The 22,833-nt window shown below is 42.4% G+C and overlaps 1 protein-coding gene across 1 annotated transcript in view; it reads left to right on the top strand.

The window, feature by feature from the left end:
• The window catches only part of LOC107107220 (store-operated calcium entry regulator STIMATE-like), a 57,502-nt gene that overhangs the window by 9,660 nt on the left and 25,009 nt on the right, over nucleotides 1–22,833 (top strand). The window contains exon 2 of the mRNA XM_015407480.1: nucleotides 20,360–20,408. Within this exon, the coding sequence (XP_015262966.1) occupies nucleotides 20,360–20,408 (49 nt within the window). The remainder of the gene's footprint in view (nucleotides 1–20,359; nucleotides 20,409–22,833) is intronic.

Below are 22,833 nucleotides of genomic sequence, written 5' to 3'. Positions count from 1 at the left end.
GTAGAGGTGTGAGGTAAATCCAATGTGGAGCCTGTATACCAAGCCTGTACAGGAAATAGTTTGCATCATGATTGCTTTGAGGACTTGCACTTGGCACAGGCAGACCAATCCTGAGTTGTGCCTGATTTGCAGCAGCCAACCACTGTGCAACCTTGGTGCCGCTATTTGGCTCCCTAAGGGCCAAGTAATACTGCAGCAGAGGGGGGGAACTGTAGCTGGCTGCTTGCCAGACCGTGTCCATGGTGATTCCGCTGCAGCGTGGTCTTGCGGCATACTGTCATGGTGGAAGCGGCATGAGGGAGTACTTCAGGTCCAACGGGAGTGGCCAGATGCCATTGCATGTGACAGTTGGGGGCGGGGAACAACCCCTCCCACCCTGCCCCTGACAGACAACTGCCGATGACAGGTGCATGGTCACCATCATTCATTTACCCTGCATGTCAGCATGTTCCAAGGGCATGCCCCTTCCCACGAATACTTCGAGTCTGCTTGCTGCAGGAGCTTCCTCTACCACTGACTCAGGGAACGCCTGTGACCCAGTGTTCCCCCAGTACAACTTGCACAGATGCCTTCCCCCCTGGATGCCAGAGGAACCTGGAGCAGACACACAGTTAAGAGCTTCATCCATGCACTGATTCCATTAGCGACCTCCCTCCCACTCCTGGTAGGTTGTATCGTTTCCCTCTTCTTCATGCCATGCTCACAACAACCCCATGAGGTTGGTCAGGCTGAGTGTGCATCTAGCATCTGGCTCAAGGCCACCTACCCAGCTTCCATGTGACAAGTGGGGAATGGAATCTGGGACTCCCCAGTCCAGCCTCATGCTATGGCCAGCACGAGGAGGTGGCTCATTCACCCAGTCCACCCTCTAGCCCTTCCCCCTTCACACAGAAGCCTGCAAGGTGAACAAGCCCTCCCTCTTAGACATTCCCTCTGGAAGCTCATGGGGGGGCAGATGGGGGGGCAGGGAGGGGTGTGGAGTTCTGGCCATGTAGCAGAGACAAAGTTGTGCCACAACATAGACTTTATTGCACTGGAATCCATGCCAAAGGGTGACAACTCTGTCCACTTCCACTCTGGGAACTGAGGGTGCCCGGCATGGCATGAGCCTAAGTGGGATAGCATCCCAGGTGGAATTTGGAAAGGCTTCCTGGGTGCAAAGCTCTGCTTCAAGAGGAGGGCTGGAACAGCTGGCTGAGTAGAGTGGGGGGGGACTTGCCACACCCATAAGCCTCTCTGTTGAATCTTCACTTGCAAGACAGTGGCATGAGTGCCATGTCAGCCTCAGCCATGGATGTTTTGTCCTGACAGGGTCTGCAAACACAGCCCCAAGGGGGGAGGGCTCACCACAATTCCCCCTTGAGGCACATGATGGAACCTGCCAACTCACACTCACCTGTCCTGTGCCAAAGTGCTCCCGGATTGCTTGCAATCCATCCCCTGCAAGAGCTCCAGCTGAAGGCTGTGAATCAGCAAGGAAATGGTTTAAGGCAGGGGTGGCCAAAAGAGCCACATAGAATAAACACCAGATGTTTGAGAGCCGCAAGACATAAACAAATATTACATGCACATTTTATTGAAAAATATGCAAATTTGCTTTTTATTAACATTAAATGAGACTGCCAATATCAAAACAAAAGGGGTAAAAACAGATATTGATAGTGATATTTATTTGTCCACGTATATTTATTTGTTTGCTAATGATATTTGTCTTAGAGAGAGTGAGAGGTGGAAAGAAAGAGAGATAGAAACAGAAAGGAAATAGATGGGGTGAGGGGGAGGGAGGGAGAAAAAGAGAAAGAAAGGTGGAAAGAAAGCCAATACATGGAGGGATATGGGGAGGGAAGAATAGATTTGGGGGGGGAGGGAGAGAGAGAGAATGAAAACAAAGAAAGCAAATAGGGGAGGGAGGGAAGGAGGAAGAGAGAAAGATGGGGAAAATGAAAGAGGCGGAAAGAAAGAAGGAGGGAGAGATAAAGAAAGAAAGGAAATAGATTGGGAGGGAGAGAGGAAGGGAGAAAAAGAGAGAAAGAAACAAATAAAGTAAATATATGAGGGAAGGGGAGGAAGGAAGGAAAAGAGAGATGAAGGAAGGAAGGGAGAAAGAGAACAAGTGGTGAAAAGAAAGAGGTGGAAAGAAAGCAAATAGATGGGGCCGGAGGAAGGAAGGGGAAGAGAGAGAAAGACAGAGGTGGACAAAAGCAAATAAATGGGGGGAGAGGTGGAAAGAAAGCAATTTTAACTTTAAATGTGTTCTGGGGTGGGGAGGGAGTGGGGCAGGGAGGGGTGTGGAGTTCTGGCCATGTAGCAGAGACAAGGTGCTGCAGCGGCCCTGCACTGTTGTAAGTGCCTGTTACACCAACATAACTGAACTTATCCTGACATAACTGAGACTTGCGCTGACGTAGGGGTACATAGGCTTCCAGAGCGCTTTTGCCCCCTGCCCAAACTGCGCTGTTAGACCATTTCCGCAGTAGCGAAATTCCCCGCATTGACACTTATAAAACTGCATGTTATGTGAAATTTTCCACGATAGATTTTTCCTAACCAGGCACAAACCCAAAGTGTTTTCCTATCCCACGTTTTCGGAACTTGCTAAAACTGGGGATTCAGAAAACGTGGAGTAAGAAGGAGAAAACTTCAGGTTCATGCCTAGTGAAGAAAAATCTACTGTGGAAAATGTCACATAACACACAGTTTTAAAAACGTCAATGTGGGGAATTTCACTACTATGGCATAGGTCCTATGACATCAAGGTGGTCTATTGCCTTTTCTTCAGCTGGGGAAGTGTGCCTAGCTCTCAGCTTTATCCATTGCAGCCCTTCAGGCACCGTTTCATAAACAACTTTTTCTTCATCACAGTTGCGGCATGCTTGTTACTTCAGTATTTTATGCTTATGGAGAAATGTAAGGTGGCTGGTCCTGCGAACACTTGGAAAGATTTACAGCCAATATGTGTTTTAGCATCCTTTAGTTGTACTAGGTGAAAGTAATTCTATAAATCTACAAGTACTGTGCTTTCATTTTGAGACCATACTTTTACCTTTTACCATCTTCGGCTGATTAGGCAGTTGGTTCCCTTCCTCGAATGCAGCGACTTGGCAACAGTGATCCATACAATGGTCACCTCAAAATTAGACTACTGTAACACTCTCTACATGTGGCTGCCCTTGTCCCAAATCCGGAAGCTACAACTGGTGCAGGATGCAGTGGCCAGGCTCTTGTTGGGTCTCCCCTTGCGGGAGCACATTCAGCCTGCGCTGAAAGCACTGCACTGGCTACCTATAGCATACCAAAATCGCTTCAAGATGCTGGTTCTTACCTATAAAGCCCTTTATGGTCAGGAGCCTGAATACCTGAGGGACTGCCTTTCCCCACATGATCCCCAGAGAGTACTACGCTCAGGGTTGCAAAATCTTCTGGATCTCCCCAGCCCTAAAGATGCTAGGCTGGCTACTACCAGGGCTACGGCTTTTTCTGTGGCAGCTCCACACTGGTGGAATGAGCTCCTGGTCAGGGCCCTGTGGGATTTATTGCAATTCCACAGAGCCAGCAAGATGGAACTTTTCCACCAGGCATTCGACTGAGGAGCTGCACCTAAAAGTTCAACAGAGGTTAAGACCCTATGCCTGGAAAACGCTGTTGGCAGCCTGTGCTGCGCCAGTACAAACTATGGCTAATAACAAAACTGTGCTTTGCCATCCTGAGCCTGCTTTGTTGGGGAGTGAGGGGTATAAATCAATAAATATAAATAGGCTGGAGGGGGGCACATTTGGGTGCGCGGGGGGGGGGGCTTGGCCACCCCAAGGGGGGAGAGGCTTGGCTGAGGCTGTAGTTGGCATCCTGAGCTCCTCCAAGGCTAATGGGCAGGGGTACAGCAACAGGGGAAGACTTTATTTTTGCAATCCACGAGTGCCTGTGGACTACAACATATTTTTGTTGGTGTAACTTTCCACTTCTGAACTTTCTGTTCCCAGGCTAAAAGAGCTCAGGAGCCGACTAACTCATGCCATGCCCCAACACGACCCACAACCATGCTGGCACAGGGGCCTATGCCTCAGTTGTGCTGACAGTCAGCTGCCACGCCCCACCACTGGGCTCCCATGAGCAACAGGGTGCTGCAGTGGTCCTGCACTGTTGTAAGTGCCAGTTACACCAACATAACTGGACTTATGCTGACATAACTGAGACTTATGCCGACGTAGGGGTACATAGGTTTCCAGAGCGTTTTTGCCCCCCGCCCGGACTGCTCTGTTAGACCATTTCCGCAGTAGCTAAATTCCCCGCATTGACATTTATAAAACGGCGTGTTATGTGAAATTTTCCACGGTAGATTTTTCCTAACCAGGCACAAACCCAAAGTGTTCTCCTATCCCACGTTTTCGGAAGTTGCTAAAACTGGGGATTCAGAAAACGTGGAGTAAGAAGGAGAAAACTTCGGGTTCAAGCCTAGTGAAGAATAATCTACCGTGGAAAATGTCACATAACGCACAGTTTTAAAAACGTCAATGTGGGGAATTTCACTACTATGGCATAGGTCCTATGACATCAAGGTGGTCTATTGCCTTTTCTTCAGCTGGGGAAGTGTGCCTAGCTCTCAGCTTTATCCATTGCAGCCCTTCAGGCACCGTTTCATAAACAACTTTTTCTTCATCACAGTTGCGGCATGCTTGTTACTTCAGTATTTTATGCTTATGGAGAAATGTAAGGTGGCTGGTCCTGCGAACACTTGGAAAGATTTACAGCCAATATGTGTTTTAGCATCCTTTAGTTGTACTAGGTGAAAGTAATTCTATAAATCTACAAGTACTGTGCTTTCATTTTGAGACCATACTTTTACTGATAATAATACCACACCATCAGTGTGCATGGCATTCTACAGAGTTATATGGGCAACAGAAAGGTGGTCATCTCAACAGTTTCTCCTGTTCATCCCTTCATGCAGGGAGATTAAGTCTGACACTACCCAGTTGTGGGCCTTTTCAGTTTCTGCCCCTTTATTGTGAAATAGTCTTTCTTATTTTATGAGTTTGTTGGTTTTTAATCTTTTGTTGTAAGCTATCTTGTGTCCTCTAAAAGAAATATGAAGTTTTAAGCATTTCAAATATTGGGAAAAATTAGACGTGGGGAGGGAAGCATATGGGCAGTTGCAGTTACACATATTTAAAGCTCAGGAATGACTTATGTCTCCCTCATTTGCATCTGTAAGGAGATTAAGAGCCTTATTAGTATATAAATGCTTCAGTACCTGGTACGTGGTCTTCAAAAGTCAAACAGTAGCTTGCAAGCCCATCCAGTTATAATTTTTAAAAATTCAGTTGATTTCATCATTTTTATACATTGTTCTTCATATGTCCAAGTAGGTAAATATATTGATTGTCCTTCTTGTGTGATCATGTGTGTCCTTAATTTTGAACAAGGCCTTCCAAATGTCAATAGAGATTTTGGACATAAAGTACAGTGACCTGCCACTGAAGAGTGCTGCAGACAATCAGGATTAAATCAAATATGGTATTGTGTTTGGGAATAAGTTCTAATGGGTTTTGTTTGGTGTATATTACTTCCATTATTTTCAGTTGACTTCCTGACAGTTTGAATGGATGCTGCCTATTTTGTATGGAGATCTTTTGCAAAAAGTTGCAGCAGGTTCCCAGTTAATGACAATTAGCAGTTTGAGAAGATGTACTGTTTTAAATGGTAGGTACTCTGTTTTTGCTGGTGCGGCATGCTATTCTGCATTATTGTAGACCTATATGTTGGTACCTGCCCTGAGCCTACAATGTGGGGAGGGAGGGATATAAGTCTAACAAAATAAAAAAATTATTATAAATTTTATTTTACACAAAAAAGGCTTTAGTGGAGTACAGGAAAGTTGCAGTTTATCTGGTGTTGGATAATCTTATAGATGCAGACTGAACTGAGACAGTTTGGTTTCATGAAGAGAACTTAAACATAAGGTGTTACATGGCTTTTAGAGGTTTGTTAGTTCAGTTTGAATTGTGTATTACTACAACTGCCCTGATATCTGTTGGAAGGTAAATTCTGCTAAGCATGAAATGTCAGATTTCTGATATGCCTTGCTGACAACATTGCCTTTCAGAAGATAGCAAAAAGAGAAAAGTGACTGGTTATCCTTGACTTGATGCTAACGAGTAGGGAAGAGTTGGTTGAAGAGGTGAAAGCAGTGGGAACTTCAGGGAAAAGGGATCATATAAGGTAGGATTTCTTGATGCTATAGATTTCTTGATCTTCACCATTATTATCAGTAACTTGGATGACAGAGTAGAGAGAATCCTTATCAGTTTTCAAGGTGATGCAAAACCAGGAGGGATGGAAAGAAAAGTTAGAAAGAAAGAGTGAAATTGTGAATAAAAAGAAATTCAATAGAGATAAATGCAAAATTTTGATTATGGGCAAAAAAATCAAATGATGGGGGATGCCTAGCAGTAGCACATGTGAAAAGGATTTTGGTATTGCAGTCAGTCACAGGCTAAACATGAGTTGACAATGTGGTTGCGAAAAAGGCTTGTGTGATTTTAGAAAACAAAGGTTTACAACCATATTTGTCTATGCAAAAAACCCCAAACAAGAACAAAAACCATGCAATACCTTTTATTAGAAGCAACCAAATTCACACAAAATATTGTTCAAGTATTTGAGCTTAACAACAGATGCTGAGGAGGGCAACAAAGAGAGTTGTATATCTGGAAAACAAATCTTGCAAGAAAAGGTTGAAGGAACTGGTTTTGTTTAGCCTGGAGAACAGTAGCCCTGGGGTAGGGGTGGGGAGATATAATCACACTGAAGGGCTGTTGGATGGAATAGGGCAAAGACTCTGCTACTGAGAGTAAGACTAGATCTAATGGGCTTGTTGCAGGAGACTAGATTTGATTTGAACATTAGGAGAAGCTTCTGAGTGGTACTGTGGTTGCAGCAAGAACCAAAAGGGTGAGAAGAAAGTCTAATGAAGGGCCAATATTAAAAACCTAGTTAAAACTTATAATATACAAAAATACAAGTATTTATTAGAAAGACAGTTAAAAACATACATAAAGGCCCAATGAAAGTCTCATTAAAAAGTATAGTCTAAACACAAGGGCCAATACACATGACCTGACGCGTTTCTGCCCTATTGGGGCCTTCTTCAGAGGTCAAACAATATTGAGGTTGTTTGACCTCTGTAGAAGGACCCAGTAGGGCAGAAACGCATCAGGTCATGTGTATTGGCACTTGTGTTTAGGCTATACTTTTTTACGAGGCTTTCATTGGGCCCTTATGTATGTTTTTAACTGTCTTTCTAATAAATACTTGTATTTTTGTATATTAAGTTTTAACTAGGTTTTTAATATTCTTTAAATATTCTTTAGACTTTCTTCTCACCCTTTGGCTCTTGATTCCAGTTTTTGAGTTAGGTTTGTTTTCCCCTCCCTGTGTCTTACTGGTACTGTGGTTGCACCTTGCCTTTGGAATGTTCTTTCCCTTGAGGCTCACCTGGCACCTTCTTTACTTTCTTTTAGGCACCAGGCCAAAACACCTCTTTTACCCAGGCATTTAATTGGGGTTTTTTATTTTACTAGCTTTTTAATGTATTATGGACATTTTTAATGCTGCTTATATCTAATGGTTTGTTAATTGTAAGCCTCCTCGAGCAGGACTCTGAAGAGGCGGCATAGGAATAGTCTAAATCAGAGGTGTCAAACATGCGGTCCAGGGGCCAGATGAGGCCCCTTGAGGGCTTCTATCAGGCCCACAGTGGAACTGGCTGTCTTCTGCTTCTTCCGGTTCTGCTGCTGCTGCGTCATTGTAGGTTTGCAGCTTACAGATACACTCCTAAACAGCACACTCAAGATTGCAACAGCACAGACATTTTAATGCAATAATTCAGAGCAAGAGATGTTAGTTATCAGACACTTAAATAAACAAAATATTGCAAGAGTGCTAATGTTTTAAGCATGTTTTTATTTTAAGTAAAAAAAAACAACCTTTTTGTTTGTGTCCTTTATAAAGTTTATATCTCTGCTACCTGGCATTACATCTTATGACACACATTGCCCAGCCCAACAAAGTCTCATTTATGTCAGATCCGGCCCTCATAACAAATTAGTTCGACACCCCTGGTCTAAATAAATAAGTAAAAGCAGTGGAGCCAATTACCTTTCCCTGGAGGTTTCAAGTAGAGGTTGAACAGCCATCTGTCACTGATGCTCCAGTTTTGGATTTCCTGCATTGTGCAAGAGCATGGGCAGAAGCCCTCTTCTGCCTCTAGAACTCTAAGCTGCTTTGATTGCTCAGTAAGACATACCTGGCAGATCTTACTGCTGTTTGGCTAGAATTCCAGTAACAGTTTGAGATCCTCTCAGTTCTTAATTTCAAAGATGACAACAACTCTTTGCACAAAAACTTTTGTGAATTAGTTGGGATTGGACTAGATGACCCTGGGCTTCCCTTCCAGCTCTGTGATTCTATTATTCTGGTGCTAGACTTAGCTGTAATAACTGCTTTATGGATCACATCATATGCTTCTAAGTAGTTTTTTAAAAAAAAGACATTCAGGTATAGTGACCTTTTAATATTCTATTTTCAAAGTACCTGCAAAACAAAATTGTGATGCTGTCTGTAGTAGAGCATTTTTTTACATGGTAAACATCAAATCAGATTGGCAAACAATATTTCCACAAGCGCCTTCCACAATACAGAGAAATGCAGCTTTGCAGAATTAGAACTAAGTGTTTTGACCAGACTAAAGAACAAGTTTTTAGAAAATTCACACAAACATGTTGAACTTAAACCCTTAAGCAACTGCTTGTAGTAGGTTCCTGTTAAAATTGACTTTACAGTCAAATGCCCAGAAATGGTAACTGGATTTGGTGACCAGTTTTTACTTTTTTTTTCTAACCAACTGCATTGTCTAGTCCCACCACAACAATAAGATTATTTCTAAACTAATCTGACATATATTCAATGTGTTAATGAAAGGAAAACAATTCTTTAAATTTTAAAGAATTAAATTTGGTATCTTAACTAAATTATTGACCACATGAAATAATTTTTATTTTTAAACTGTGATGAATGTGTGACTTTGACTGATTTGCACTTTCAATTTCTCAATTTTTTTGTTGGCAAATAATTTTTGCACAAGCTGTAATACTGTACAACATATATGTTTTCTGGTGAGGGCGTCTTCTTTTACAAAATAATAAAGAAATTTATGCCAATGTAGACCATCTTTGTAGCTTGGTTTTTGTTTATAACCACAAAAACTATAGTATTTTGGTTTATTATAAATGTTGTGTATTTGCTATCATTTGGGCCAGTACAGTGATTAGTTTAAACTGCAGTCCCAAAGAATGTATTACGAAGTGAAATGGACTTATAATTTTTCCAAGAACAAGTTCTATGGTACACCTTGGTGGCAAGAGGTCATAGAGCACAGTCTGCTTTTTCAGGTACAATTTTTCTGATGAGGAGAGGGGCCATAGTTTAGTCTAGAGCACATACTTTGGATGTAGAATATCCCCAGGTTCAGACGCTGTCATCTCCAGGTAGTAGGATCTCTTGTAGCATGACAGGGAATGATATGTGAAGGAGACCCTCAGGTCTGCTGATCTTCAGAGTAGATTTTGCTAGGCTGGATGGACCAAATAGGGTAGCTGTGTTTATCAGTTGGGGCAGCTTAACCATTAACAGTCCTGACCTGGATAGCCCAGGCTAGCCTGATCTCAGAAGCTAAGTAGGGTTGACCCTGATCAGTATTTGGAAGTGGGGCCACCAAGGAATAGCAGTGTCATGCCATGGAGGCAGGCAATGACAAATGACCTCTGAACGTCTCTTGCCCATGGGGTTGCCATAAGTCAGCTGTGAGTTAATGGCAAAAACCCCCAAAACTAACAGACTTATTGTAGCCATACACACTCATTGTATAGCCATTTGTATACATTTTTTTTTGTGGGCTAGACTCTACTTCATCAAACGTATACATACATGGAGGAAAAACATAGGAGAAATGGAACTAAAAGGCCATTGAATGCAATACATATATTATCTGATGTTTCACTGCAAAATGTATTTATTTAGTTTATTTATAGCCTACCTTTGTCACTGAGACTCAAGATGGATTACAGAGTACAGAATGAAGGGGAAAAGTAATCATATGATATAGAACACTGTATGAACAATGCAATAGGATCAGTGCAAAACTGAATGACTATGAGAGCAATAATGTGAACATACAGTAAGATATACAGTGAACAATGCAATAGAACTATGAATACAAAACTGAATCCCAATACCTATATTCAAGACTAGGAATACAAAATTAAATGGCAGTGTGAATAGCAAATTACTCAGGCTGCTATAGTGCGAGCTGTGCAGAATGTAGGATTACAGATGTACAAGGTGGTCCATTAACCACTCCCATAAAAGGTGCACTGTAGGTGATAACCATTACATTGAATTGAGCCCAGTAACTGGTCAGTAGTATACAGGATAAGCACAGGTTGGTAGATTTTTTTAAATACTTGAGTTACTGTGTGTTCCTGCAGCTGTGATTATATGTATGTTAATGGTATGTATGGGATAAAAAGTAATTATAGTTGGAGTAAAGATAAAACTGGCAGCACATGTGATCTGTTAATGTTCCGTGCTTGTTTTCTCTGTCCTGAATTGTTGCTCCTGTATTCCTTCTGTACAGTGTTATGGTCCTGGAGTTGTAAAAACTATCAAATTATTGAAACCTTCCAATAAACCTTCCATATGTAACTGCAGCAATAATATACATTCATATGTTTTGTGCCAGCCTTTAGGGCTGATCATTAGAACCCCACTGGATCATACTGAGGGTCTGTATAATCTAGCATCCCATTTCCAGCAGCTGCTGGCCTGATGCCTCTGTGAAGCCTACAAGCACGATATGAAAGCAACAGCCTTTGCTTATTATGTGGTCAGCATCTATGGCTGCCTGTGAATGTAGAGATTCTAATTGGCTGTCATGGCTGATAGTTGTTACTACCCTGTTAAAGCCATCTGAGCTGGTGGCCATCACCATATTGTGACCATAAATAACTTACCAAATGCGTTGTGTAAAAGCACTTCCTTTTTTGTGTTGTAAACTGACTGCTACTCAATGTTGACTCACTCCAGGTTCTGGTATTACGGAAAAATTGGTCTCCACACTCTTAACACTCCTAGTTTTCATGATCATCTATCATGTCTTTTTCCTTCCCCTAACTGTCTTTTGTTTGGGGGGGGGGAGGTGACAGCTCCCGACAGCCTGTTGTAGCAGAGGGCAGCCCTTTAGCCAGAAAATTGGGGGGGGGCACACCTGCCACCACATGCCACCGTCACTTTTTACGTCACCTGTAAGTAACCTAATGATTGGCCGGCTCTCCTTCTCCCTCTCCATTTGTGGAGGAGCCTCCTGCATACTGGGAACAGGGGGGGAGGGGGAGACCCTCTGTCTGCTTGCCACCCACTGTCCTTCCTGCCTGCCTCCTTGGCTGTTCCTCTCCCTCATCAGCAGCAGTGAGACACTGGGGTGGGCCATTAGAGAGCCAAGGAGGCAAGCAGGTGAATCTCTTTACTGACAGGGCTCCCAGGGGTGGGGGGAGGGGGTCTGGCATCCTCCCAGGGAGGGCTGGGGATCATCCATGGGGGGCCCCCAAGCACCCCATGGCTATGGGGCTGAGTGGGATATATGCTCTTTTTTGTGTATGTTCTTTTTTTAGGAGGATAGAACTGGGGTGTGTTCAAGCTTAGTTTAAAAACATCTGTTTTCCTGGCACATGTCACATTTTGTGTTTATGTTCACATTTCAACTATGGATTTGTTGATGTAGTATTACCATTTCAAATACCATATGCATCAATAGAAATGTAATTGTATGTCATCACATACTTATTTGTTTAGTTTGAGCCACAGGATTTGGAATTGGGGATTGTGTTTTCCCTTAAGAGTTTGAAGAATTTAATGTAATCTGTCAATATTGTGTTAATAAACTCTGCCATTATGTTCCTGGTGATAATGGCTTCACTTACTTCATACACAGCATGGTTAATGTCCAGATTGTTAGGTCATACCTGAGATTTTTTTTAATACTTTTTATTGGGTTATGAGAAAGTGTAAAGCTTACATGAAAGACCTCTCTGAGGAAGTATACATAGCTAGTCTCTCCTTCCATTTAAATAATAAAAAATATAATACTAGGAAAAAGGCCCGTTGTGGAAATAAATACAACGGCGTCTAGAAAGAGGCTCTGGGCGGATGCCCCGGCCTTGGACACTCAATGTCAATTTGCTGTGGTGACCTCAGCAGGGTATAATGACACTGAGTCCACCATTTTCTCCAGAGGAACTGATCTCTGCTTCCTAAAGAACAGTTGTAATTTTGAGTGATCTCTAGCCCTCACCTGGAGATTGGCCACAATGTTTCCCCAGAAGGGAATAGTTGGTTTGGAGGGTGGAGTCTATGGCATTGTACCTGTCCAAGGTCCCACGCCTCCTGAAACCTCACCCCTCTCCAGGCTCCATCCCTTACATCTCCAGGAATTTCCATACCTAAAGTTGGCTACCCTATCTTCTTCCCAGCCAATCATCAACCTACCTTTATTTCCCCCTCACTCTTCAGTTTTCCACCCCCCACACACCTGCAGCCTCTCTCATGCTCGCATATGCAAACAACCTCTGTGTTCCGAGGCAGAGGCCAATGAGGCCGCATATGCAAATAACTTCTGTGTTCTGACTGGCTATGGGGGGGAGAGGATTAGCAAAATGTTTAGAATGTTGGAGGCAGGACTCAGGCAAAGCAGCCAGTGGATAGGGAGACCCTCTGAATGACAGATCAGAGAGCAAACTGATTTTGGAGTGTGTGGAATGTTCTAAAGAAGCGCCACCACCATTCGGCTTTTATTTATAAGGGAGATGCTAATTTAAGACATAACTTTAGTACATGGCAGTGAAAGATTTATCTCTTGCCTGAATCAGTCCTGTTACAGATCAGGAAATTTTTCATCTTCCTGTGCTTGTGATGTCAATTTCTTTATTGTAAGCTGGGATGCCTCTTCAAACAGGGTATGCTTTTCTTGGCAAGTTTTCTTGAATTATTACCCGTTTGTACAAACAAAGCAGCATCAGAGGACTTGGAATAGTTTGTTTTATTTCTCCCCAAGAAAGAAACATAATCATTTCCATTTTCAGATTTCATTTTATTATTCCTTTCCAGCTGGCAGCTCACACTGCCTGTTGGCAAACCTCAACTTCACTTTCCTTCTTTGAAAAATTCCAGGGCTTTGTATGCAAACAGTTTCTTTTGGTGTCTGCCAATTGATTGGTATCTCGTTGCTAAATTTCTGCAGTGTTCTTGATCCAAATATACACATGATGGGCATTTTTTTCATTTTATTTAAAACATTTTATGCCACCTCTCCATCCAGTTCATGGTTCTCAAGGCAGCAAACGTTTCAAACATCAAAAAGTATTCAGAATGCAAATGTATATAAAATATGTAAAACTATTAAATAAAACCTAATATACACTCATAAAAATATAAACATGCACAGGGAGGAGGGCTAATAAGATAAATCTTCACTTGCTGGCAGAAGACAATGGCAGAGGGAAACGGATATTCCTGCAGAGGGAATTCCAAAGTTTCAGCATAATGACTGAGAAGGGTCTTTCTCGAGTTGCCTCCTGTCCAGCTTCAGATGGCAGGGGCACCCAAAGTAGGGCCTCAGAAGATGACCAGAGAGGCTGAATAGATTCATAGAGGAATAGGTCCTTCAGGTATGTTGGCCCCAACAGGCTTTAAAGGTCAATTCAAGCACCTTGAATTGTGCCCAGAAACAAATTCGGAGCCAGTGTAGATGGAACAAGAATGGAACGATATGGTCCTTACAACCCTTTTAAGTCTACGTTCTGGCTGTAGTGTTGTGTACCAACTGTAGCACCTAGACAGTTTCCAAGGGCAGCCCTGCATAGAGTGTACTGCAGGAATCTAAGCGAGATGTTACATGGGCATGCACCGCAGTGGCAAGATCTTTCCTGCCCAGGAAGGGCTGCAGCTGGTTGTACAGTGAGGTATTTATTTAATTGGAAATGAGCTGAGCTATTTTATTGAGTTGTATTTTATGTATGTATTTATGCTGGTTTTATCATTGTTGTAAGCCGCCTGAGCTGCTTCGGCGGGAGGGCGGGATAGAAATCTAACTAATAAATAAATAAATAGTTGAGAAGCACCTGGCTGCATTGAATGGGTACAAAACCCCCAAGCCAGATGGTATGCACCGAAGAGTGCTCAAAGAACATAAGAACATAAGAGATGCCAATGTTGGATCAGGCCAAAGGCCCATCCAGTCCAACACTCTGTATCACACAGTGGACTTCCTAGAGAGCTTGCAGAGCCTTTGTCCATAATCTTCCAAGCCTTTTGAAGAATGGGAGACTTGCCACAAGACTGGAGGAGGGCAGATGTTATCCCAATTTTCAAAAAAGGAAGGAGGGATGACCCAGGAAACTACAGGCCAGTTAGTCTTGCCTCTGTCCCAGGGAAGAGACTGGAGCAGATTTTAAAGGGATCTGCAAGCATCTGAAAGACAACTTGGTTATCCGGGGAAGTCAGCACGAATTTGTCCCCAACAGGTCATTTCCCTCTTTGATTGAGTGACGAGCTTACTGGATCGAGGGAATGCTGTTGATGTTGTTTACCTGGATTTCAGTAAAGCTTTTGACAGGGTTCCCCATGATGTTCTGATGGGTAAACTAGAGGACTGTAGACTGGACTCTAGGATGGTTACGTGGATAGGGAATTGGTTGGAGAACTGCACTCAAAGAGGGTAGTCGTCAGTGGTATTTCATCTGAATGGAGGGAGGTGTCCAGTGGGGTGCCACAGGGCTCAGTTCTGGGCCCAGTACTTTTCAATATTTTTATAAATGATCTGGACGAGGGTGTGGAGGGGCTACTCATTAAATTTGCAGATGACTCCAAATTGAGAGGAGCAGTGAACTCACCAGAAGATATAGAATTCAGCAAGATCTGAACACACTGGAGAAGTGGGCGGATGTGAACAAGATGCAGTTTAACAAGGATAAGTGCTGAGTTCTACATCTGAGTAACAAAAATGAAAACATGCATACTGAATGGGGGATACACTTCTGGGTAGCAGTGTGTGTGTGAACAAGATCTTGGGTTTGGGTGGACCATAAGTTAAATATGAGCAGCCAGTGTGATACAGCAACAAAAAAAAGACTAATATGATCTTGGGGTGTTTCAACAGAGGCATAACATGCAATTTGCAAGATGTGATAGTCCCACTGTGCACTGCATTGGTCAGGCTGCACCTGGAGTATTGTGTACAGTTCTGGAGGCCTCACTTCAAAAAGGTTGTGGACAGAATGGAGCAGGTGCAGAGGAGAGGGACAAGGATGATCAGGGGGCTGGAGACCAAGCTCTATGAGGAAAGGCTGAGGGATGTGGGAATGTTCGGTCTGGAGAAGAGGAGGTTGAGGGGGGACATGATTGCTATCTTTAAGTATTTGAAGGGCTGTCACTTAGAGGAGGGCAGGGAGCTGTTCGTGTTGGCAGCAGAGCATAGGACTCACAATAATGGGTTTTAATGAAGGGCGGGAAGGTACCAGCTGGATATTAGGAAAAACCTATTTACCATAAGAGTTGTTCAGCAGTAGAATCAGCTGCCTGGGGAGGTGGTGAGCTCCCCCTCAGTTGCAGTCTTTAAGCAGCCACTGGACAAACACTTGTCAGGGATGCTCCTGCATTGCTGATCCTGCATTGAGCAGGGGTTAGACTAGATAGCCTGTATGCTCCCTTCCAACTCTGTGATTGGATGGTTCACTAGCCAAAGCTGGTGAAAGGTACCCTAATTACCACTGCTACCTGTTTATCTACCAGGAGACCTGGGTCCAGGTGCAGGTAGAAATCACTGTGCAGTTAGTACTATACTATTGCTGGAATCTAGAGGCCACACAGATGAAGCCTTGAATAAGTGGCAGCCAGTGTTCCCTCTAAGCTGTTAGTGTGAGCTAGCTCACAGTTTTTTAGCCTCCAGCTCACACATTTTTGTCTGAGCTCAGGAAGGGTGGTTCCAGAGCAAACTAATTTATGCAGCCGCCAAATCGCTCACTCACAACTTTAATGCCAGTAGCTCACCAAGTAGAGTTTTTGCTCACAAGACTCCACGACTTAGAGGGAGCATTGGTAGCAGCCTCTCTCCCCTTCTGATGGTCTTCCCTCAAGGCTGAAGGGGGGAAACCATCTGATGTTATATTCCATGAGGCACCGGAGGCGGGGGGATACTGCCAGCAGTGAAAATGTTTGTGCATATACCATCCTTTCTGGATCCTGTGAGTTTATTAACTGCTAAGACAGGAATTCCTGACTAAAGAAGTACTTTCTTTTGTCTTTCCTGAATCTAATGCCCATAATCTTCATTGTGTATATGAGTTCTGTTGTTATGGGCCAATGAGAAAAAGTTATCTCCACTCTAAAAAGTAACATATGCTGTATAATTGGAAGATTCGATTCTGGAAAGCTACAGAATATAGCATTTTTTCATGTATAGCACAGCAATGTGATAATTCCTTTCCCTTTCAGTCCCTGCTTTATGGTGTGGATGAAAAGGTCCCTCTGTCAATGGCATATTTCCATAATTGTGTCAGTGTGGGTCAATTCAGTAAGATTAATTTTTACAACTATTGAATATTTTATATTAAACGTAACACAACCAGTTAAGGCAGAGCAGTTTTTGTTCTATGTGTCAGGCTGCTTCACCGTCCAAATCTCCCTTCAGAAGCCATTCTTCTTAGAAAGCCTTTTGTGAGCTCTAGTTTCCCCCGCATCCACATCTACTGCTTTCCAACTTCTCAACTCAATAACTGCTAGGGATGGGCACACACCGGGAAAATGGAGGTTCATGGTTTGTGAGGTTCCATGAACCTCCACAAAGCTTCCTGTTTAACAAACTGGTTCATGGTTTGTGAGGTTTCGTAGCTAGAATGCCCCCCTGTGGGCTAGAGACACCAAACTCTCAGCAAGTCTCCAGCTGACGCTCCTCTACCTGCCCTCCAGCCTTGGAGCACGAGCCAGAAAATGCAGTATTTGATTCTCAGGATCTGATAGCTCAGAACTAAAACCTCTGATTGAATGGCCTTAATAAAGTCATCCTAGTTATAAGTCATCAGGTATAAAAAGGAACTCATTTTCACTTTTTTCCAATGCAAAGAAATTCACCATAGACATGTTACTTTGCATCCATTGGCAGTAATAACCAATGGCAATTTTCATTTGAATACTGAAGTTCAGGTTTTGTGTGGCTCAGGTTTTTTTCCATGAGGAGCTCTGAATGTTTTTCTAGACTCCTTCCCGTACCTGATTACCCTGGCTTTGGCTAAAAGTTGTACTAATAAGCAAGTTCTTTGTGTTATAGTCCAATCAAAGTGAGACTGATTAGAACTTGGGTCAGGGCTTTTTAGAGTTGCCAAATAGGATGAAGGGCACTCTGACCTTGTAAACTGTATACTGACCATAAAAACATTTTTTTCTTAAACTTGCTTTTAGAGTATAGGTGGTATATTTCTCATTGTATTGTTTTGAGGACCCTAGGGGATGAAGGCCTCCATGGGATGTGCATGGCTTGCCATGTATTTTGAAAGGGGGCTATCTGGCACCAGTGAGGGAGGAGGGAAGGACTTGGGTGTCCATGAAAATGCTTAAGTCATAATTGAGGTCACAGTATAGTAAATGTATAACTTGGATCCTCAGAACAAATGTAGAGTCCAGTGGCATCTTGGTTTATTCAACAGATGAGCTAGAAGTGCATGCACACGTTTTCAAACATTGAAGTATTTGAGGTATTTGAAAAAGTGTACATGCACACAAAAGCTCATACCTTGAATAAACCTTTGTTGGTCTTAAAGGTGCCACTGGAGTCTAAATTTGCTCTACTGCTTCAGACCAACACGGCTGACCACCTGGAACTATCTTGGATCCTCAAAGTTCCCTCTGGACACTCTGCATAAAAAAGTGCTACATCAAAGCAGGAGCGAACTGCCATAACCCCTTCTGACCTATTACAGTAGGAAAGTATAGCAAAAGTTAAAATTTTAACCAGCATTAAACTTCCTGACAGTAGTGATAACACTTTAGTTTGGGAGTATGCAAATAGTGTATTAAGGACTACAAACTGAATTGGACGAGTACATTAAAATATACTTGATGGTTAAGACAGAAATATTGTCTTCTTTCATTTGCTTATACATTCCAGTTCATGGAAGATGGAGTAATAGACTAATTTGCTTATTTTTAGAACTTTCCTAAGTGCTGAAAACGACTCAAGACTTTCCCTCTTGGAAAGCAAACGAAATAAGGTGGTCCAGGGCTGGAGTGTGGTATGAGGCTACTGAGGGGAAATTGTCTTGAAGGTCCTGGCAAAGCCAGAATGCCATTGGGGTTAGTCTTGGACTAGGAGCTGTGAGACCCAGGTTGGGAATCCCCACTCTGTCAGGGAAGCTCACAGTGTGGCCTCGGGGCAGTCACTCTCTTCAGGCCTAACCTACCATAGAGGATGGTGATTGTGATAATAAAACTGAGGAGGGGAGAATGTTTTAAGTTGTTTTGGGTCTCCAATAGGGAGAAAAGTGGGGTGTAACTATCTAAATAAAAATAAAATGATGCTCCCACTTTTAGAACCATTATAGAACATGTTCTTTCTGCTAAGAGCATAGTAAAAATTTGTGAAGACAAAGTAACACTTGGAAGGTAGACTTCAGAATGTTCACAATAATTTATTAAAGTAAACTCTTGGTAGCCTCTAGCACTACATGATGCTGACTGTATGTACTGTTTTTACTTGTTGGCATATGTTTGGTTCCCAGTCTCCTGGAATCCAGGTTGCCTGAAATGCATCAACTTTTTAATTATTGTATTTTAGTTGAAACATTTATGAGAAGTAGAGCTGGGTTTTGCCAGGGAACAGATAACAGTCCCTCACTGTACTGATTTAACTTATGCCTCCAATGCCTTTGATCCTAAATTATCTTGCATTATGCCAAGCTGTTGAGCCTTTGCTTTCCATTTCTGAATGTCATCTTGTGCTCCTTCTTTATAAGCTGCTTTTTGCGGTCAAAGTATTCACCTCTCTCTACAACTCAAACTTTTTCAATCAGTACTCACCCCTTACATTTTGAGATGTAGCTGTGTAACTGCCCCATCCTCTCCATAATACATGGCTAAGGAAGAAGATTCATATAAAACTACAGGATATGTTGACCATTGGCTAATTGTAGCCTGTATTTTCTTATGCTTATGAGAACAGGCTATTCAAATACTGTCTTTAAGCAAGTGGAAAATAGTATCAAGACAATCAGCGTTTCCCGACACCCATGCAGTTGCAAAGCAGGTTGAGCAGTTTGCTCTCATTTTCATACTAGATCAAATTATGTGAATGTAGATCATGTATCACCCATAAAATGAACAAACTACTTCAAGCAGCAAAGCACATTGTGACCTTTCAGTTTCTTGGGAAAATATTTCTGTTCTTCATTTGTTGTCAATTGCATAAATATTCCCCTGCTTGATTGGAATGACACTGTAGCAGTATATCACTATCTTTAATTAGCCATGCTGTTACTTGAGGGTTGGTTCTGACATAAAGTCAAAGCAATTCTTTGAACTTGCATTCTTCAGATCACTTACTGCTTTAGTGGAAGACATAGTTTGCCTTTTTATCCAAAGCAGCTCTGATGGCAGAAGAGAATGGAGGATGTGGCCCTTCTAACAGTACAGCGCCCTCCCCCCAACCAGTGTTCCCTCTAAGCTGAGTTAGTGTGAGCTAGCTCACTATTTTTTAGCCTCCGGCTCACAGATTTTTGACTCAGCTCAGGAAAGATGGCTCCAGAGCAAACTAATGTAGGCAGTAGCCAAATTGACCACTCACAACTTTAATGCCAGGAGCTCGCAAGGTAGAATTTTTGCTCACAGGACTCCACAGCTTAGAGGGAACATTGCCCCCAACTCATGTAACTGCTCATTTATGCAGGTCCAACAACAACCCCAGGACTAACCTTTCTGGAGACCTAAAGGGATTGCTATGTGGAAGAGAATGTTGGATCCATTCACTTTCAGCCAGTGGCTGGTGGGATAGAAGCAATTGTGTTTGAACATTAATAGAGAACATTGGGAAAAATACAAATGGTTCATCTCATTTAGCTGTCATTGGGAGAGTCTGGTTGCAATATGTTCTTGAACACTGAATTAAATTTAACTGACTATTTGAAAATTACATAAAGGTTCAGCTGATGGGAGGTTGGTTACTTTAAATGTAGTCATCCACTGATTATCCTTAATTTTCTTTTAGTGAAACGCTTCAGAGAACCAAAGCATGAAAGACGGCCTTGGAGGATATGGTGAGTGTTTAAGTATTAATGATTCTTGAACTGCCTTAAATTTATTAGATGTTCATCTTATGGATTTGGGGAATGAATTACAAGAGACAGGCAGTTGTAGTACTGCCTGATGTGTGTAAAGTGGGTCAACTGTTGTTGATTACTTGTGTTGGATTTCTATGCCTGGCAGACTTCTGAGTGAAACCATGGTCTGTCAAAGTCAGTGTTGTCCATTCTGCATAGCAGAAACAGCTATGTAAACTCTTTTCACAACTGCTACTACCAGGTCTTTTTAACTGGAGATACTGAGGATTGAACTTGGGATCTTTTGAATGCAAAGAGGATGTTCTACCACTGAACCGTGGCCAATCACCTTAGAGCTAATAAAGCCAAGATGCAGAAACGGTTGGTTATTTAGATTTAAATTACAGAGACTTTGAATAAGAGAAATATTACCCATCAGGACAAAGAACACGATGTGAATTGTTTTCCTTGCCTGGTGATCAGTTTGCTAGAAGTTCCGAAATAAAATCCTTTTTGCTTTCTTGAAGGAATTGTCTGGTTTCCAGGAGTCCATTAAAAGCTTTGCCAGCTTTAGTGTCACTGAAATGCACTCTCACTAACCAGCAGTGCCTACTCCTGCTTGTTCAGGTTCTGTAGAGACATGGCTGTAAAGAGTCAGTTATTCTAGAACAGGGCTGGCAAACAGAGGCCCTTGGGACTCAGTGTAGCCCATGTTATTGCTTTCTCATGCTCTACATAAGCTATTTGAACCATCTTCCGGGTTAAGAAGTGGATGCCCTTGGTGGTTGATTACTGCTTCAGCATCACTTTCTCACTGTTCCCTTTAAGTTATCAATATTGTGTCAAGGAGTTGGATTGACTTGGATCAAGCTAATTAAGCCTGAAGTTTAAATAACCCAGAGAAGTGAGTCATGAATATGTCTCTTGTTTATGAAGACTCTCATTTTGAAATGCATGTTTCTCAACAAGCCCACATTTATACGGGCTGTTGTACCAATAAAAACATATTGGTTTATAGCTTCTAGGAGCATAATCCAGATTCCTTAGCTGGGCCTTTTGCACTGTAGATTTAGCTCTGCTTAGATATGAAATACAGATTTCTGTACATATAAAAGGATACTACACAGTCCCAGTGAATAAAGTGGAATTCCTGTCCCAATTTATAAATTTGCTTCTGAGTAAAAATAGTTGTTGTAAGCATCTAGTATTTTCCAGAAGCAAGGGATGGCAGTTACTAGGCAAAATAGTTTTCCATGAGGTGAAATACTTCTTAGTTAAATCATAAATGTGAATACATTGAGAACTGAGAGTACCTAGAACAGGGGTGGCCAAACTTTCTCAACGTAAGAGCTACATAGAATAAATGTCAGATGTCTGAGAGCCGCAAGACATGAACAGATATTACAAACACATTTTTATTTTAAAATATGGAAGTTTGCTTTTTATTAACATTAAATGAGGCTGACAAAAACAAAAGCAAAAGGGGTAAAAACAGATGTTAGTAATGATATTTATTTGTCTAATGATATTTATTTGTTTGCTAATGATATTTATTTGTCTGAGAGAGAGAGAGAGGTGGGAAGAGAGAAACAGAAAGAGACAGAGAAACAAAGAAAGCAAATAGAAAGGAGGAGGGAAGGAAAAGCATGACTCCCCTTTGCTTCCCCAGCCGCCCTGCCGGGAGCCACGCAATATGTGTCAAAGAGCTGCATGCGGCTCCCAAGCCACAGTTTGGCCACCCCTGACCTAGAATATAAGGGTGGGATAATCCATACCATTCGGGTATAGTGGATGCTCCTGGTGAAAAACAAAATGGCATCTCTCAATTCAAGTACCACAATAATTAAGACAAAACTCACTGTGTCCGTTTTAATGCTTTAATCTCCAAGCCACGTATTTTAGTTGCACTTGATTCCCATCTTTCCAATCAAACAAGTAAATGTCATCATCCTCTGCTAGAACAGATAATGAGCATTCTGGTCACCAAGTGTAAGGCAAGTCCCAGTAACCACAGGGTCTGACAGCAGGTGTTCTCAGGTCACAGTCCAAAAGTCACAGTCCAGGGTCCAATAATACAATCAGAGGTTAAGTCAGAAGACAATCCAAGGTTTTAGTACAGGGTTAGGTTATGTATTCCAAAAAGCAGAGTCAAAAGAACTCTCAGGGTCAGGTAACAAAAATGGCTACAAAACAGGTCCCTCAACTGGTGGAATAATCAGCAAGGCTGCAGGTAAGTTGTTCCCACAGGGACTGCAGGCTTATGTGGGAAATTTCCCTTCAGGTGCTGTTGGGTCCCACATTAGGCTCTTCTCCACAAGCTGAGTCAGCTCCTTTACGCATGAGGAGTACTGGGAACTAGATCCTGTGGGAACTTATCAATCTCTTCTAGCATTTCCTTAGTAGAGGGGAGGCTGCGGGCTGC

Source organism: Gekko japonicus, unplaced genomic scaffold, assembly GCF_001447785.1.
Source record: "Gekko japonicus isolate JY-2015 unplaced genomic scaffold, Gekko_japonicus_V1.1 scaffold728, whole genome shotgun sequence".
Lineage (NCBI taxonomy): Eukaryota > Metazoa > Chordata > Lepidosauria > Squamata > Gekkonidae > Gekko > Gekko japonicus.
The sequence above is the reverse complement of the archived record's forward strand: the minus strand, read 5'-3'. Positions and strand labels throughout refer to the sequence as shown.